At 36.7% G+C, this 19088-nt stretch overlaps 2 protein-coding genes across 4 annotated transcripts in view; both read right to left on the bottom strand.

The window, feature by feature from the left end:
* Window positions 1–1346: 1346 nt before the first annotated feature.
* On the bottom strand, window positions 1347–8978 carry npm1a (nucleophosmin 1a). The gene is made up of 11 exons (XM_081354402.1): window positions 8835–8978; window positions 7552–7631; window positions 7325–7444; window positions 7137–7230; window positions 6913–7019; window positions 6765–6835; window positions 6634–6688; window positions 6463–6540; window positions 6220–6360; window positions 5955–6029; window positions 1347–2128 (listed from the first exon to the last, which is right to left on the bottom strand). The coding sequence occupies exons 1-11, from the start codon at window positions 8872–8874 to the stop codon at window positions 2078–2080; spliced, it is 912 nt and encodes a 303-aa protein (XP_081210528.1). The 5' UTR covers window positions 8875–8978; the 3' UTR covers window positions 1347–2077.
* A 1627-nt stretch (window positions 8979–10605) lies between these two features.
* Window positions 10606–19088, bottom strand: part of kcnip1b (Kv channel interacting protein 1 b) — an 82360-nt gene continuing 73877 nt past the window's right edge. For all 3 annotated transcript variants that reach the window (XM_081355266.1, XM_081355268.1, XM_081355267.1), the window contains exons 2-8: window positions 15184–15308; window positions 14367–14436; window positions 14210–14280; window positions 14011–14118; window positions 13807–13911; window positions 12867–12929; window positions 10606–11829 (exon numbers count right to left, since the gene is read on the bottom strand). In XM_081355266.1, coding sequence (XP_081211392.1) covers window positions 11782–11829; window positions 12867–12929; window positions 13807–13911; window positions 14011–14118; window positions 14210–14280; window positions 14367–14436; window positions 15184–15308 — 590 coding nt within the window. In that variant the 3' untranslated portion in view covers window positions 10606–11781. The remainder of the gene's footprint in view (window positions 11830–12866; window positions 12930–13806; window positions 13912–14010; window positions 14119–14209; window positions 14281–14366; window positions 14437–15183; window positions 15309–19088) is intronic.

The following is a 19088-nucleotide window of genomic DNA, read 5'->3' as shown; positions in this document are numbered from 1 at the left end:
ATCTGAGAAAGCCTTCAGTGATGTAGACTCAATGCTCAGGATAATTTACACAGGATGTATTCCTGGCTCCTTTCCACATTTACAGCAGTGACATCAGTTGCTCGACTAGCCTTGAAATCGATTTGTAAAGGGTGGTGTTTTACTGCCCTCTGCTGGCTATCACGTGCAAATGCTCTTATGTCAGTCTACAGCAGCAACCTTCCAATGAGAATTTAAGATTTAATATAGTATGTTAAACGTGTAATACAAATATCAAAGCTATATAAACAGAAATACATTAAAAATAATCGAACTCGATTAAACCTCTACAAAGGTGTAGAACAACATGTACGTATTCAAAAATTCCTTGAAACATTTGATAACCATGTCTTGTCTGCCAAAATGGCAAACCACAGTGGCACCAATGAACAACATGACATGTAATTAAACTTTTCATTAAAGAGAACGTTTGACTTTGTGCATGTTTTATTTATTTATTTAAACGCAGTAGGCTTGTAGTGACGAAAACCTCACATTTTGCGCGTGAAAACAATACCTTTGAAGCTAAGTGACGCCCTTCAGTTTTTCTCAACGGTTTTTAACTTTACAATTGTTGAAGTGATTTTAAGAACAAAATATTTAAAATTTCCAATATCACCAAAAGCAAAGAAAGTACACAAAAAAATCTTAATGGAGTCCTTTCAGGGAATTTTTAAGATGTCGATTTGGTCTTGATGTTTGCAATTGCTCCTTTTGAGTTGATCAAAAAAAAAAAAAAAAAAACTAAATTTGCCAGTGCCTTTTGGGAGGATTTGCATTACTGGTTATTCCTAAATTTGAAGATTTACCTGCATTAACAAAGAGAAATATAATATTTCATATGTTTATGAAAGATGAATCACATGAGCAATTATTATTCTTGGGAAATACTTTTTTACACGAATAGATTTCTGAAAACACTCCCAAACGCATACATATTTCATAAGGAACTGTCATTCTTAAAATTAATGGGACAATTTGCATAATTTTTTAGTAATTTGATATAGGATTTTTTTTTATTTATATATTTTTTTTATGATGCTGTCTAAGATTTGTTTCTTATTTTGTACCAGTCCTATTATAGTTTGTTTATATTGTTCAATAAAGTATATACACAAAATTAAATATATAACTTTACAATTGACAAACCAAGACTAACATACTGTTTCAATAGGGTTAACTGAAAGTAAAAAAACACCAATACAGAACTAATTTCTGGGAGATGGCACAACAAAAAATATATTATAGCTACTATTATATTCGTTCGCGCGCACAAATGGACAGGTTTGTTCATCCAATAGTTTTCGTCCAAAACACTACACAGTAACTGGGTTTAAACCTGTTAAATATAAACTTTATTTGCATTTAAACAGATTCAAGGAGTCAAAAAAGGTGAACAAGAGAACCACACCTGAACTGCAGTCATAGATTGAGTACTGATTCTGTTGAGATTTAGCTGCACAGACTGTGACATTACTTAAAATGCACATTGTTGACATTTGGATTTCTTAATTCTCAATCCCAAACATAATACATTCCACCTTCTAGCATGTTACAAGATGTTGACAATTACAAAAAAAAGAAAAAATAAAGAAACATGACCTGCAGATATACCGGAATTCATCCTTGATACCATTCTGAAACCCACTCATGGATTGCAACACCAGGTCAAGCATTTCAAGATTTCAATAAAATCAACTTTTCAGTCGCATCTCTAAACAGAATGCCATTTACATGTCATTTTAAAGAAATCATGGACGGGTACAGTCAAAAATTCTCCATATAAATTAGAGGGTTGAATTCTTCTGCTCAGAATCAAATTTGAGCAGCCAAATGAAGGCTACACTCTATGGACATGACAACACCACAGGGGTGAGGAGAGGGCAGATCGCAAAGATGAAAAAGGTCATGTTCTGAGTAAAGTCTTTTCAAGGAATGGCACGGATTTGCATAAAACTGAAGATTATGGGGGGGACAAGCAAACATAAAATTGCAGGTAACGAAGTAAAATCATAGGCAAAAAAAGAAGAAGCTTAATTTAAGCAAAATAAAAAAGATTTCAGTTCTTCTCCTTGACATTTTGTCTCCACTTCCAGAGCTCCTCAATGACCTTAGAGGAAAACAAAAACAGAAAAACAGTTAAGACCTTCATTCTTCATTGTGTCAGTGTGCAATATACTTTTGTCTACGATAATATTGTGATAGTTGTAACTACGGTTGGGAATCGATAATCGATTCCAATTCTGGAATTGGATACTTGAGGTTAGGAATCAGATAAAATTTCGATTCCTTTGTGAGGATTTCAAAATGACTAAATTCAAGAGCGAGACGACTCACACACATCCAATGCGTGCTCACAGAAAGAGTGAACAACAGGCAAATTCCAAACCGTGAATTTTGTGATCCGTTCCACCACTAGTGTTTACTTGACTTTAGTAATGCTTGATATTTATATTAGTTAGGCTAGTTGTTAGGCTATCGTTCCTTGTATAAGTGTTCTTTAGCCTGTTGATTTTTGTTCATGATATTCAGCTACAATTAAATGTTTTGCAATAAGACAAAATTTTAATGATATCTTAGGTTTTTTTTTTTGACCTTACTGGAATCAATAAGAATCAGAATCGTTAAAAATAGAAATGATACCCAACCCTAGTTGTAACTGTGCTTTCTGAAAATTTGGAATTTGTCCCTCACTATACAAAGACACACCTAGAGAGTGCACACATGCTGCCACCTACTGGTGGTTTAAAATTTCACATTTAAAGTGTTTTAAAAACATTTCTAAAATCAGTATTTGGCTTACTTTAAACTAAAACATTAAAACATTTATGCATTTGTAGCCGCATCTGGCCCGAATCCAGCTCAGACGAAGGATCCGCGCCTAAACATGACCACAACGCAGCCCTGAAGTGTAAGCAGAGACAGAGACAGTGCCCCTGCGAAGGCCTCATCGACAAGTTATTTTTTTCACAGCAAAGGTTTTTTCCTCTGTACAGATGAAAACGTTTTCATGATGATTCCCACGGATCCATGGAAACGACTAAAAACGCTGTATTCTGCATTCCAGACAAGTAATTGGCAATGTCACTTTGTACAGAAATACTACGCACACGCATTCAAACGCACTTACCTATGCGCATACGTGACCGTTTTCACAGATTAACGTTTTGAAGTTTACACAGAGAAAACTATCATTTTCAAAAACCTTGAAACCTACTTCAAAGTTTGTGCACTCAGGGCACCAAAACGATGTTGTCGTGCAAATGAACAGTCAGAATAAATTACAAGTTTTTTTGTTGAAAATGGTGTTGTGTAAGCAGCCCCTACATTAATAACTAATGATTTTTACAATGGAAATTAATCAAAAACGTACTCAAGCTAGACGATGACTTTCTTCTAGAGCTGCTGTACAGCCAAAACAATCTTTTTGCATTATTTTTCTATTATCACTGTAAAACTGCTTTGAAACAATCTGTATTATAAATGAAGGTGACTTGACGCTGCAGGTTAAATGCATTTGACACCTCTGAGCTACATTAAACAGTCTGTAAATGCATCTAAATGCCACTTCATGTTTCCTCTGCATTGCAAAGATGAATTTTGTTGATTTCATTTGATTGGTACCAGCCCTATTGTCTCTAATTATTGTAACAATGTATTGATGAAACGTAAGAATTTGACACAAAAGATGCATTAATTTAATAAGGTTTAAATTTTTTTTTTTTTAAGCCTTTATGAAGGTAAAAATGCCCATAAAATGTAAAAATCAATTTAAACTGTTGAATTTATAAGGGCTTTAATAAAGAGGTCTCAACGCTTCAGTGCTCTGTCACGTCCGTAACGTTTTAAAGATTAAGTTTATATAATATAACAATTATAAATGCAAATAACTTGAAACTTTATATGCAAAGCTAAACTATGTTTATGCTTACTAGGATCGACATTTCATTCCACTACTTTGCTCTGAACAACCATAATAATGCGTTACGGACGTGACCGTTACGGACGCTTCACATCAAAACATATGCACTTGTGATCGGTTTCAGGCTTATCATATATTCAGTACATATCCAATAATCGCAATAATATTTGTGCTTTGTTAGTTTTAATATGAAAAAATGTCTCAACTTTCAAATTCAGTCTATTTTATAACAAAATGTAAACAATAGAGGCTGCTCTTTAATACGGCGTGGTATATTTCTATATATAGCGCCTCAGTGCGCGGCGGATAAAGCGCACATGATCGGATCTTCTCTTCCTCTGCCAGTTACAGGACGAAATATGAATATCAGAAGGTAGTATATGATACAGTACAACTTAAAGAAGAGCATGTGTCTTATAGCCATAGAAATATGGGATCCTTCCTTCGGGATGTCGCGTTTATCCCTCTTGGTTAAAACATGAATATTCATCATAATCCCGCGATCAAGCTGACAAAATAACAGTGATATTGCAATCATTTTGACTCACGACTTAAAAGTAGTTTAAAAGTAGACATTTCAGACGTCCTATAGATATATTTCTCAGGTATGTGAGGCAAGTAGCCTACATTATACGCGGAGTTTCGGTTCATTTATGAGGCGCGCTCCACTTCACGCGACGGCGCCTCTGTGTCCTGATTATATTGTCTGCTATAGCCTATTTGCTTATTTAAAAAAATCCAGGCAATTTGTTGATGAAACATTGATTAAAATTAAGATACAATTTATACAAAACGAAATTCACATTAAAGAAAAGCTTTCTACAAAAAAAAAAAAAACTAAAGAATTGGTCAAAATCATGTCTGCCCGCTGATATACTGTATCCGATATATTGCGCACCTTATGATCTTACTCATGCTGTTATCCTTTTATATAATCAACATATGAAATAAAAAAATACAATTATTTTATTTAAACATTAATATGAGACTAAATGCCTACTCAAATGTAATGTTGGAGCGGGATTTGAGTGAACGCCGTCTTACCGGTGAGCATGTTGGGGGAGAGGTACGATTTTCGAACAAACATCGAATATTATTTTTGCTTATAATACCAATCCTTAATATTTGGTGTTTTAAATGCCTGTTTGAGGTCTCTGTGAACGTTTTAAAGCAGTATTTTATTGCCGCTTTCAGAGCGGTCACGTCCGTAACATTGTTTTTTCCTCATAAATGCGAAAACGAAAAATAACATAAAATGAATATTTTATGTTCTGTGGAGAGCCAACCCTTCTTCATTCGGTGGGTACTATTACTTTTGGTTTGCGCAGTGTAATTCACAGAATTACTAAAAAAATATTTTGGCAACAAAATGTTAGAGATTTTTTTTGTCACGTCCGTAACGCATGTGTATTACCCTCATATTAAATATAAAACGCATGTGTAGACTGATATTTTTCTAATGTCTGGACTCCTTTATTAAGGGAGTATGGATATATAAACAGACGTTTACAATATATTGGTATTAAATGCATTTTCTGAGAATTTATATTTCAAGTTTTGACTGCAAATGTCACGTCCATAACGCTGGAATTGCCCTATATCAAAACTAGGGCTGTTACGATTCCTTGATTAAAGTACTCGATTTTAAAAAGTCCTCAATTGTAATTTACCCATGTAAAATACCAGAACTGGCGCATTCCACGGATAAGAATCCATGAACCGCATTATTATACCCTTTTTTAAAGGAGAACTCCATTTTTTTAGGCAACACCGATTTTTGTCGTTGTTCTCTGTATTGACAGCACTCCAAATTTAAAAAAAAATGAGCTCAATGTTAAAATTGACCGGAGTTCTCCTTTAAGGCTGCAAAATGTATTAAAACCATTTAAAAACAAATATCTGAAAAACTTGGTGGTGGCCAACATATGAATTTCAATTGAATTGAACAACATTTTAAAAAATCTTAGATAATCTTATGTTTTAGACAGTCAAAGAAAAACAGCAATACACATACCTTTGCATCAGTAACTTTGAAGCAGTTCTTCACAAAGTTCTCGAACTTTGGCTGTAGTTTTGGTAGTGATACACCCTACAAAAAAAAAAAAAAAAAAAAATGTTTTTAACTTGTTGAAAGTGACATCTTCAGGTATGATTATTTTGGCAAGAATACCATGCATCAACTACACCGTATTCCATTGAGGTGTGGAATGGTATTTTCTTACCACATACACCAACTCATTGTGACTACTTATGCAGAGAGGACGTTAAAGAAAACACACCTTTTCTACACTCGCCATCATCTTGGTCTTGATCTCTGGGACAGTGAAAATCCGTGGCGTCTGTGGCGTTTTGGGCGACTGTGGCGTTTTGGGCGACTGTCCTTTCTTGTCACCCTTGTTGTTCTTTTCTGGAGTCTTGAGCTGTGAGAGCATAATATCAAATCAATGAGGAAAGAGACTTCAGCAAATGCTGCAACTCAAGACTAGACAATTTTCTTTTAAGAGAAAGAGAGAGATGCTCACCTGCTTGGCAGGTGTATTGGGCTTGGGTCCTTTTCCATTCTGTGCAGGGGTCTGTGCTTTGGATGGGGTCTTCTTTACCTGACAGAACAATGGGAAAATATGAAATGAGCATTTCTAATCACACTTTTACACATTCTACAAGATTTAAGGGGTTTGAATAACTCGTCTGACCTTTTCAGGGGACTCTTCAAAGCTTTCTTCCTCTTCGTCGTCATCCTCATCATCCCTGGAAGGGAAGGTAAAATGTTATTTTTATTTATTTAAAAAGCTGGCATTTCTAAAACACTGAAGACAACACTTACTCGTCATCATCATCGTCGTCGTCATCATCATCATCATCTTCATCATCCTCTTCCTCCAACTTAATTTTTTTCTATGAAAGTTAGTTAAAAAATTAGCCACAAAAATCAATCATCATAATGAATCCTATAAATTTATTTGAAAGCTTACTGAAAGCTTCGGAGTCAATGACGCTGGCCTCTTTTTGCCTGTTGTCAATGTCTCTTCTTCCTCCTCCTCCTCCTCTTCTTCATCAAAGGACTGGTCTCCTCCCATGACTGACAGAAGGAAGATTCCAATTTTTTATTTTTACTGAGGCTTCCCAAAGCAGTTTTCCATGCGTTTATCTGAGGTGACAGTTAATAATCATAGACCAAGTATTATCAAGTACTCACTGACGAGATGTTGTCCACTAATGTGAACTGGACCGGAACCAGAACGTAGACGGAACACAACAGGTGGAGTGATCTCAAAGCCACCTAGAGACACCTGAGATACAAACACATTTTTAGTTAAATAATCAACCACAGCAATTCCAGATCAACCAAAAGGTGTGTGAAATGACATGATTGTTTCTGCTTACACTGGGAAGGGTGGAAGGCCTGAGTGTGGCCAGAACTGCTTTGACCTTCTGACCCTCGGCATCCTGCCCTTCAATCTCCACAACGTTCAGTTCATCTTTTGTTGCGGGATCGACGCAGGCCTGCAGGAACAGGAACAAATGCTTTAAGTATGACATTTAAATGTTAATAAAAAATTGAGGACCATTTAAAACAACCCCAGAGAGGTCTGACAGCAAACGTAACATACCATTCTGACTGATAACTGATGATCAAAATCATCATCCTCTGGATTAAAACTGACATCCTTGCCAGCCTTGAGTTCACAACCTGCAAAAACGAACAAAAAGTTTATTTAAAATTAAAAAAGGCATCAATACAAATTTTGTAATGGGTAGTGTAACTAACTTAAGAGAACCAGTACTTTTGAGCAACTCAAAACCAATGCAGTGATTCATTTCCGTCGACACGTGGTCCATGACGCACGCTTCGTGGTTTAATGAGCCAGTGAATCGCTAGGTCTGATAAAACTCGATTCGAGAAAAACAATTCCGCACGTTTTGTGAACGGATTCGTTGAAATGGTCTAAATCCTAAGAATGTCACAATTATTTCTAGCCGTCATTTCACTGCATGGCACGTTGCACCGCTTTTATTTGAGAATATTTCAAACAGTGTTTTACCGCAACATAACTGACTTTAAAAGAAAGGAAGTCCGCGTGGCGAGGCTTGTGAGATGCTCTTTAATGTTGAAATTTCATTTAACTACAGACCTGACAATGCAGACAATATGCTTAAATCGGGGCTGCGTTTTAGTAACGTTAGTAGATAGAGATATCATTGGTACCAATAGTTTAGCACTGGTGTAATTCGAGCAAATATCCAGGGTATGTTTGTCAGGAAAACAAACGGGGGGGAAACAGACTACATAATGATCATCCTATTAACTTATTGCATATAACGAAGAATACAATTTTCAGTAGCAAGCTCTCTCTCGAGCGAAATTTACAAAGAATGCGTTGTCTCATCAAACACGTGTAGTAGAGTGACGCCATTTTGGAGCGCCAAGGCCAGTCCACGTGTTTAGAGAGCGCGTGCAGGGAGACATCAGCTGTGCTGCGAGGGTTCCGTTTTCGTTGCTTTAATACATTTAATTCAGAAGATTATTTCGAATTTGATCATAAATGGTGTCAAGGTTAACTGCTGACTACCCTTATGAGATCATAATCTTATGCTAATCGATTAGCTAGTGCGAATTCATGCTGCACACGTGCTTTAGTTTGTCACTCCAAATCGAGGGATTTAAGCAAGATAATACGCTGTAGTTACACCACTTAAAACATCAACATGTGTTTTTTAAGCAGTTTTGAGTCTGATAATATAACTTGGGTTAGCTGGTAAGCTACCACACTACGCCATCCTCAGTTTGCTTAACTTAAAAATGCATATTGCCACGTTTACGTACTATACGTGTGATCTAATACGACTGTATCACACAGAACGGATCAAGATAAGTATTTAATGTATTACATACCGTATAAGAAGGTTTGGGGACCCATTTGTTCGAGATCCATCTCTGTAGTTATGTGTGTGTCTGTAGGTAGGCTTAACTGTGTCGCGACTCGAACTTTCAGTGCGGGATGGACACACTAACCCACATTGAGTAAACCACGCCCATTATGGGACGGTCCTCCAGTCCAGCCAATCAATGAACTCCATAGCCGGAGACTCACAGTTAGGGTATGATTTGTACTGTTGAGCATGAGATTTATCCAAGTGAAAGATTTACATTTATAACACTCTAGAGCTCTGTGCATCGGAAAAATAATGCACGTTTATTTTACTTTTTGTTTCTATTCAAAATTGTTCTGGGGCCTGTTTCAATAAGGAGGTTCAACCATCTCTGAGTTAAAACTTGAACTCTGAGTTGATTTACCCTAAGATGGAAAATTTGGAGTTTTTGGTTTCTGAATTTAGTTAGTTCAATCAACTGTGAGTAGGTTGACTCGTGAAAAGCCATGATCAACGGAGCTCCGAAATTACGATTCACCATGGCAACAGCACCCGACAAAAAGACGTCTGACAAAAATTCTTAAATCAAGATGCATTTACTACATAAGAAAAACTCTGGGTTTACCTAGAAAACCTGCTCCCGACCAGGTTAGGTTCACAGAGTAAGTTACCATGGTAACTGACTCTGAGTATTGAGAATGAGGAGATGTCGTCACGACACAGCGCCCCGCCCCCAGAGACCGCGTCTCCTCCCCTTTCCGCCATTTTGGGAGGATACCCGCCAGCACCGTTCATTGTTTGTATTGGTAGTAGAGTTGTCGCACTATTTTAGAATGCCTGGAAAACACTGCTGTGTAAAAAAACTGCTCCGGTGTCTCACACGATTGTCGTGGAAACCGTAGGAACCATTTGTTACAGTTTTTTCGTTATAGCTGATGCCAAAAACCAAGTAATTAGCTATTTCCATATAAGTGCAAGGTGGTAAAGAGTCTAGGTCTCTGTTCCATTCAGCTGCAGGCAGCTCGTATGAGTCGACGTTTTTAATATCAGCCAGCTTCTCTAAATACCTCTGTTTGACATTGGTAGTAAGTTTCTCCCTGTAATGACCCTTTTCTTTTGCCACATTCTTATCCATTTCTTCTTAATTTTCTCGTACTTTCTATCCATATATCCGTTACAATTTGTATCCGTCTCTGTATCGCTCTTACACTGTTGCCCCTAGCAACCGATAGCGTATCCTCCCAAAATGGTGGGCGGGCTCAATTCATCACGTGACAGCAAGCTACCGTGACGCATGTCCTCATTCTCAATAAGTTACCTGTTTAAGAAACGGACTTGACTTACTCTGCTTTCTCGGGTTTGACACACCTCCCATTCTGAAACGGAAAATCCAGAATTTCCCTCATTTCAGGGTTAACATACCCAGAGTTTTCACTTATCCTGCTTTCTGAAACGGGTCCCTGGAGGGATTTGATAAAGCCTTGGATTTTTTTGTTTTTGAGGTGCAAAGATTAGAATTGGATGTGATATTACCAAGTAACAGATTAATACCAAATTATGTAGTTTGATTAGGACTCATTTATTTATTTAGTTTAATTAACGAGGCAATTTATTTTGCCATCCTTATACACTATTATTTATCCTTTGTCAGGTTATTCACTGCCGTTCGTGACACACCCATTTGTGTTGGGTCGCAAACTCGACCCACCAGTTGAGAACCGTTGATCTATTCTGTTCTCCATTTCATAAAAAATCAAATTCACAGTGAAACATTATAATAAAACAACATAGTTGATTAACATTAAACATTTAATGAATTTGAGACGTCATAATACAGTTATTTTTTAAATAATAATTATAATGATGCACTATAAATGGATGTCATTCATGCTTCCAGAACCTGAACCAAGCATTTAAATTAAAAAATGAACCCAACCTTTTTAGAGTATAAGAAAAAACACAGCTGAATATTATTCCACAAACATTTTAATCAGTTTTGACTGAGATTTGAATTGCACAGCATATGTCTGATATTTAGTTTTCACAGTTTGTATTCCCCTCACTGGACATTTCTTCATGTGGCACCATACTTGCAATTATATACATATAGCTTATATTTCTTACGACTCACCCTGACCACTCGACTTCTATATAAATACCCCCCCCCCCTTTTTTTATATATATAAGTAATCTGGGTTTTTGTTCTCTCAGAAATACTGTTTTGTCCTTCTTGAAGGTATTAGAATATCCCGGGCCTAGATTGTCAGTCTCTTAAGTACTCCTCACAGACTTGACACTTAACTTCTGTCCCACCTTATTCACTATGATCTGGTGGGCAAAAATGGCTTGACAAGTACTGAGACAGATAGACATAAGCGGACGGACTGGAAACAGCAATTATTAACAAACAACTGACAACACAAGACACAAAATCAACATCCAATTGAGTATTCCTCAAACCCAATAAAACATAAATAGATATTTTGAAGGCCAAGAGTATTTTCAAGCAACTCATAGGGAACATATCTGCTGGTTTTTATCATGCAAGCTCTTTTGGCAAGAATGCAAGCAAAAGAGGCTGTATTTGCAGTTCCAGTACACCAAGAGTCCTGAGCTCTAGGGTCAAGCAAACGGAAAAAAAAGTTTGAGACTGGCATTCGTTTTCACAGGGAAGAAGGGTGTTGATCATCGCACAATGCCTTTCAAACATATGTAGTCTTCTGTGCCTGGATCAAGGTGGATTCTGGGCTGATAGTTTCCCAAAACACCAGCAAAAGACAACATTAAATATGTTACAAGGTTTGAATAGAGAGAGAAAATCGAACCCTAAAGACTCTTAAATTCCCTCAGGCCATAATATTCCCCCAGAACTCAGTCCAGTGAAATATAACACATTTAAACATAAAATCCCTCTTGCTTTCTTTTCCCCACTCTCTGTTTTGTTCTTTTCTTCTTCTGGTTGATCTCCTCTACATCACATTTTCAAAGAGCTGCATGGATCTCATCATATTTTCATCCTGGTGAGAAAAAGAGAAACTTTTAGATGTAGTTCATGTGTTTGACCACACCGAGGCAGCATCATCTTTTCAGTTAAAGGGGTGGTTGATTATGATTTCACTTTTCTAACTTTAGTTAGTGTGTAATGTTGCTGTTTGAGCATAAACAACATCTGCAAAGTTACAATGCTCAAAGTTTAAAGCAAAGGAAGATATTTGCTTTTAAAGAAATTGCTTTTTAAGGACTATAGTTCTACAAACGGCTGGTAGGGACTACATGACATCACTCCCGGGTAAGTGACAACACCAACCCTAGAATTTACATAAACCCCGCCCCCGGAACAGACAGAATATGCTAATCAATGACTAGAAGATAACTACACATAAGCTACATAAATTCATCAACTAATCATTCAGAAATGTCCGGTTGCTTCTACATGTTGTCACTTCTTCTTGAGTCTCTCCATCATTGTCTGAATCCGGTTTGAACATAAAAGGCTAATAGTTTTTGAAACGTGTGTGTGAGGTAAAATGTCATGAGCTCTTGAAGCTCCGCCCTCTGTGCTACAGCAGCTCATTTGCATTTAAAGGAGCAAAATGGTGCGTTTTTGCTTACCCTCAAAAAGTGACAATTTTAACATGCTATATAAAATATCTGTGGGGTATTTTGAGCTAAAACTTCACATATCTGGGGACATCAAAGACTTATTTTACATCTTGTGAAAAGGGCATTATACCACCCCTTTAAACTGGATCATATTGCATGAACTTCGCAGAAGATTTATATGTGGCTTTTTCACGTGAAAAAAATATGTTTTCTCTTTTTTTTTACTATGGAAGTCAATACTGACTGGTTAACGGCATATCTTATTTTGTGTTCAGCAGAAGAAAGCAATACATACAAGTTTGAAACAACTTGAGGGTGAGTAAATGATGACATAATTTGCATTTTTAGGTGAACTATTCCTTTGAATAATTCTTATGGTTCTGAATTCACCTTAAGACTAAGGCAAATGTAAAACAGCTGAAATCACTTACAGCATGTAATGTGAACATACCTCCTGACAGGCAATGACAAACTCCTCCAATGTTACAACTCCATCTTTGTTTTTGTCCATTTTCTGTGGGAGAGAGAACATTTATTTAAGTTGCTCTATCGTTTTTGCTGTAAAAATCAAGCACAGGGATGGGAATACATGTTTAACCTCAAAATTGAAAGAAAGGAATGTATAAATGAATGAGGAAATTAATTCTACATGTATTTTGAACAACATTTTTAGTATCTAATAAGAATCATCTGAGTATGGAATTAATTTTTTTTTTATTAAATCTTAATGTTGCTAAAATATGCTTGTGTGTGTGTATAGTTGTGGCCAAAAGTGATGTCATGAGAGGATATCTGATTTTAATGTTAGATTAAACCATCAAAATGTGAAGAAAATATTTTAGATTTAAAATAGGGAAGAACAAAACGCTAAACTTAAGGTTTTTATCTGACAAAGTTATTTGGCAAAAAAAGGCAAACTACAGCTACATTTTTTTTTTATTATGCAAACCATTGCATAGAAAAACAAAAAGACCACAGAATTTTTTTTTAATGGACTACATAATCCATTATTAATTTTAGTTGGTTCTTTCTTGTTTTTGCATATGTAAAAAAATAATAATAAAAAAAAAAATAAAAACATATATATATATATATATATATATATATATATATATATATATATATATATATATATATATAATGACAGCTTGGCCAGAAATTATGTCCGCACAATTTGCATGTTTCATCACAAAGAAAACAATTGACTCCAAGCACAATTACACAATATGCTTTAACAAATTTAATAGTAAATTTGAATAAAGGGTGAAGATGTCAATTGTCCGAGGCCAGACATCAGTTTTGGCCAGATACATTTTTTTCCCACTTTGTTGCAAAATATGACCTGCATGTTTTGGAAAGATTTACCAAAATAATTACTTATTATTACTGACCTCAAAGAAGGTATCCACATGCTGCTTCGGTACATCCCCTTTTAAAGCTGGATACGTGTACTTCCCCATCATGTCATAGATGGCCCTCACTATCTCCGTCATTTCCTGTGAGGTACATGAACATTGAGTTAGTTACTGAATTATGATAATTATTATGATAATTAAAAAAAAATTATAATAATTGCCTTTTTAATTATGACATACCTCCCTATTAATAAATCCATCTCTGTTAATGTCATAGAGATGAAATGTCCATTCTAGTTTATCTCTGACGGTCCCCCGCAGCAGAGTAGAAAGTCCCATCACAAAGTCCTGAGAGAGAGCGAGAAAATAAATCCTGTGTGCAATGTCACCTAAATATTATGCTGTGCCAAGACTGCACATAGGCTCATAGTCTTCATACCTCAAACTTTATGGATCCATTATTTCTGGTGTCGAACGCATTGAAGAGATAATGTGCATACGTGCTGGCATCTGGAACAGCAGTGACAACAGATGAAAACATTAGACACTTAAATGTACCCATCGTAAGAAGCATGTAAGGATTTTACATCAAGTACCTCCATGTGGAAAAAACTGTGCATAAATGTGTTTAAATGTCTCTTCATTCACCACTCCACTTGGACACTCCTGAGGGGGGAAAAACACTTCATATTATTGGCTTGAGACTGATTCCTGCATATGCAGATTGGATATGATAACTGGAGCTCTGCAGACATTATCGTTAAATAAAAACAATATTATACAATATAATTTTAAAAATGGGTTACACTTCATTTTAAGGTCACCATGTTACAGTTTAATTATACATTAAGTTCTGAATAATAATAATGAACTGTACTTACTATAGGGTTAGGATTAGGGTTAGTTGCATTTAATCATTTATAGTAATTACTATAGTAAATACAAGTAACAAGGACACTAAAAGTGCTCAAACAAATAGGTTGATGAGATGTACAAGTAGATGCACTGCCATAGAGAACTACACAGTATGTTTGGTAAAGCTTTTTTTAATGCAACAAATATGAGCTGCTTGGTGTATTGCTGACTGTTTATGTGTGTGTATAATACTGCGTGTGAAGGTTGGTATTGCGAAATATGACTAGCTGACTGTTGCTTCAGGCTAGCACACAGTGATTAGTGACACGCTGGATAATGCAAAGAGGAACAATAAGATTTTACAGAGTTTTAAAGACAGATGAGACATGCAAACAGGGCCACAGGGACAGAATATGCAGATGAGATGCGATGATTCATAAGAGAAGATATTGAGGCATAAGGATGTATTACATAAACAATATAAGCTTGTGGAAACATGTCAAAAGAAATTTGTGAAAAGTTAATGTGGGATTGAAGGAGAAATGCTGGGCAACATACATTTTTGAAGCCTCTGTAAAGGACTTGTAGCTCTTGCTTGGTGAAGTTGGTCTGCGCCTCGAGCTGCTCGAGACCCTCCGGCCGATGGCTGACCATTGTCATCTCCAATTCATCATCCACCTTATCTAGAGAGAGAACATATTTTAATGCCTTAAAATTGCTTGAATGTATACCTTGCCTCATTTAGTATACACTGTTCTATGAATATGCAAATTAGCCCCGCCTCCACTCACTCACACCAGCTCAGAGATCCACTCGTTCACGTGATTGGTTCACATTGATCAGACTGTTTGGATCTAGAAGAATTGGATGTGAAATGATTGACCTCATATGGAAATCTCAGACTTTCAAATAATGTAAATAATTTAATAATAATAATAATTCATATTATTATATATCCCAGGAAATTTTATTATATTTTCCAGGAAGTGATGATTTTGTTCTCCTGAACACATGGAATGGAAACTGCTTTATTTGCAAAAATGTTTTGCGGTACTCAAATTTTTCACATGAGTTACAATTGTAACTTTGGATGGAAACATGGCTAATGAGAGATCTGGAGCCAGAAGATAGAAAAGCAAAAAAAAAAAAAAAAACAAGCATAAACATCAGTACAGGAACAAAAGTTGAAAAGATTTGATGATGGAGACAATCCTGAGCAGTGATGCCAAAGTTGCTTATTATTTGCAGAGACTGCTCTCTCAAACTCAAGAGACGATCGTGCTGATTGATGTCAATAGATGGCGGCATCTGAAGTAGTGAACAAATTCGTGAAATTTCGCAGGCAACAAAGTTTTGTTGTTTGCTGTCAGTAGTATAGTGATGTATCAAGCAATGCTTACACAGAAGTCACTTTAAAACCAGGGTTTCTCAAACTCGGTCCTGGAGGGCCACTGTCCTGCACAGTTTAGCTCCAACCCTGATCAAACACACCTAGCTGTGAGGTTCTAGTGATCCTGAAGACATTGATTAGCTTGCTCAGGTGTGTTTGATTAGGGTTGGAGCTAAACTGTGCAGGACAGTGGCCCTCCAGGACCGAGTTTGAGAAACCCTGCTTTAAAACCAAGCAGTTTTTTGTTGGTCAATGTAGCGAATCCTGGTGACGAAATTGAACCCGTTGCGAAATCTGCATGGGGAATCTTTCTCCCTCCCACAAATTTCCCAGTGGTAAATGTGACATAACACCATTGTGGTATCAGTACTTAAAAAAGAACACAGATGCAAACACTAACTAACTATTCAATGCCCCTTTAACAACAACATTATTTAGATTAAACTAAAAGTTAATAATCTTTAGTTTGTCTAAACGATAACTTTGTTTCTTCTCATTGCATTTGGTGAGATTAAGAAAGCATCGTTGGGATTGTCGAGGATACTCACTGAACACGCTCACTGCGTCCAAAATTGCAGACTGTATACTACATTTGGTTTGAAACTTACTTCACAGTCGTTAAAAAGGTGTGTTCTATATATAATGTACTGTATGTAGTATGAATGAAATGTTGTCATTGTGACCTACAGTGTCAGTTGTGATGCTTCACGGTCATTCACAACTCCTCTCCCATGGCCTCATGGGATAGTAAAGTGCCATCGAATGCGCACTTCAGAATCTCGCCAAATCCGAGTACTTTTCAAATATTCAGACATACTTCTACTGTTTTTCAGTAGTGATGTATTCGTTTTCGGACGCAGCGGCTGTTTCCCTTCACAAAAACCGATGTGCTCAGGGCAAACGAACCCACACACCTCCATTTTGAAGGCTTTCTTTTTGGTAAAGAAACTCAGATGACTCATGTGTTTCAAGATACTCACACACACAGACTCGGCCCCCTGCAGGCCCTGCTGCTGTGTCAGCACTGGAGAAGTGATTGTGGGTAGAGAGGCAGATGGGGTGATGGGGGAAATCAGTAGAACGAATGAAAATGGCCATGGGTAGCTTGGGGTAGACCTCCATCTTTCACAGAACACTGGAGAGCCTTTGAATCTCGTTATTAATGCCCCAGCCCTTTATAAATCCTCTCTCTGGTTTTCGTACACACACACACACACACACACGCACGCACGCACGCACACACACACACACACACACACACTTACTCTTTAACCTCCAGTATGCCCTCAAACTCAAACACATGAAGATGTGCATTTATATAACCACAAAGTGTTGGTGCTTACATCATAGGTAAAGGTTTGTAGTATTTGAGATGTTAAATTACTCTCTAAGTTTGTTAAATGGATCGTTAAATGTGCAGAGGGATCAATAAGAAATCTAATCGTAGACTGATTTCCCTGAGGTGTCTGAACATTGTGCAGTTTTCAAAAGCTCAGTTACTAGCGATCCATGTTTCACTTTTGCCTCAACCTATTGTGTGATTCTGGGGTGTGGAATACCTCCTGTAATAAGATAAGAAGGAGCTGCAAATGTAAATGGTGTGTGCTTGAATTCACACAGGATATTGTGCCAATGAGTTGGTCAAAATCTAAAGTTCTCTGTTTGATAAGGCTCCAAACTATTTTGAATTAAAGGTGCAGTATGTCATATTGAAAGCTGGATAGCGGTTGAAATGAATACTGCAGTTAAAATTCTAAATATTGGAGAGTTGTTTCCCCGTCCCCCTCCTCAGACTCTATGCTCATGCGGGTTGCCAGATTGAGGACACGCAACAGGAGCGAGCGCAGGCGAGGAGACTTACACACTGTAAGGCTGTCAATGTATCTGTTTAAAGGGGTTCTATAATGCCCTTTTCACAAGATGTAAAATAAGTCTCTGATGTCCCCAGAGTGTGTATGTGAAGTTTTAGCTCAAAATACCCCACCGATAATTTTTAGCAATTTAAAATTGTCACTTTCTGAGGGTGAGCAAAAACGTGCTGCTGTTTTTGTGTGTGTCCCTTTAAATGCAAATGAGCTGCTGCTCTCCGCACGGAGGGCGGAGCTTCAAGAGCTTGTGCGGTGGCATATTTGATTACCTCAGACACGAACTGGAAATTTCTAAAACTTATATACTTTTATGTTTAAACTGGAGTCGGACAATGATGGAGAGACTCAAGAAGAAGTGAGAACATGTAGAATGCAACAGGACATTTCTGAATGGTTAGTTGATGAATTTATGTAGCTTGTGTAGTTATCTTCTAGTAATTGATTAGCATATTCTGTCATGATAATCTATAAATCACGTTCCCAGGGCAGGGTTTATGTAAATTTTAGTGATGTTACTAACCCGTGAAGAAGCTCATGATTGAAACTGCAATCAGCTTATAACTGCCATATCTGTAACACTTTATCATCAGGTACTTTTCTTCATATGTTTTGGGAGTGTTCAATTGTTGTCAACCTATGGACTAATGTAAACTTGGTTTTGTCCTCTTTACTACAAATTAATTATCTGTCTAATCCAGGTTTATGTCTTCTCAACGATGATTCTGATCTCTTTATAAGTTCATTGCAAAAGAGAATGCTGTTTTCTGGGTTTACAGCTGCAAAGAAGACAATAATACAAAACTGGTTTACTCCGCACATGTGTGCAAAAACATATTGGATTCATAGCTTACATAAAATAGTGACTTGTGAATGTACAACAGCACGAATTAACAAGGCTAAACCTAGTACCATTGATGCATGGCAATGTTTTTCTTCCAACATATTGGACTATATAAAGGAATGACTTTATAAGGTGTTTCTTTTTGTTTTGTTTTTTTCTCTCTTTTTTTTTTTTCTTTACTCTTTCATATTGTCAAATTATGGATAATATGTCTGTTGCTCCCCTTTCCCTGTCTGTTTGTTTGAATGGATGTTACTTCTAAAGACAATAAAAAGTTGATCACAAAAAAAAAAAGAAGCTCATGATTGTAGTCCCTACCAGCCGTTTGTTATAATTAGTCCTTAAAAAGCTATTTCTGTAAAAG

The sequence above is a fragment of the Scardinius erythrophthalmus genome (genome assembly GCF_964197995.2).
Source record: "Scardinius erythrophthalmus genome assembly, chromosome: 23".
NCBI classification, from domain to species: Eukaryota; Metazoa; Chordata; class Actinopteri; order Cypriniformes; family Leuciscidae; genus Scardinius; species Scardinius erythrophthalmus.
This window is presented reverse-complemented; position numbering and strand designations above follow the sequence as displayed.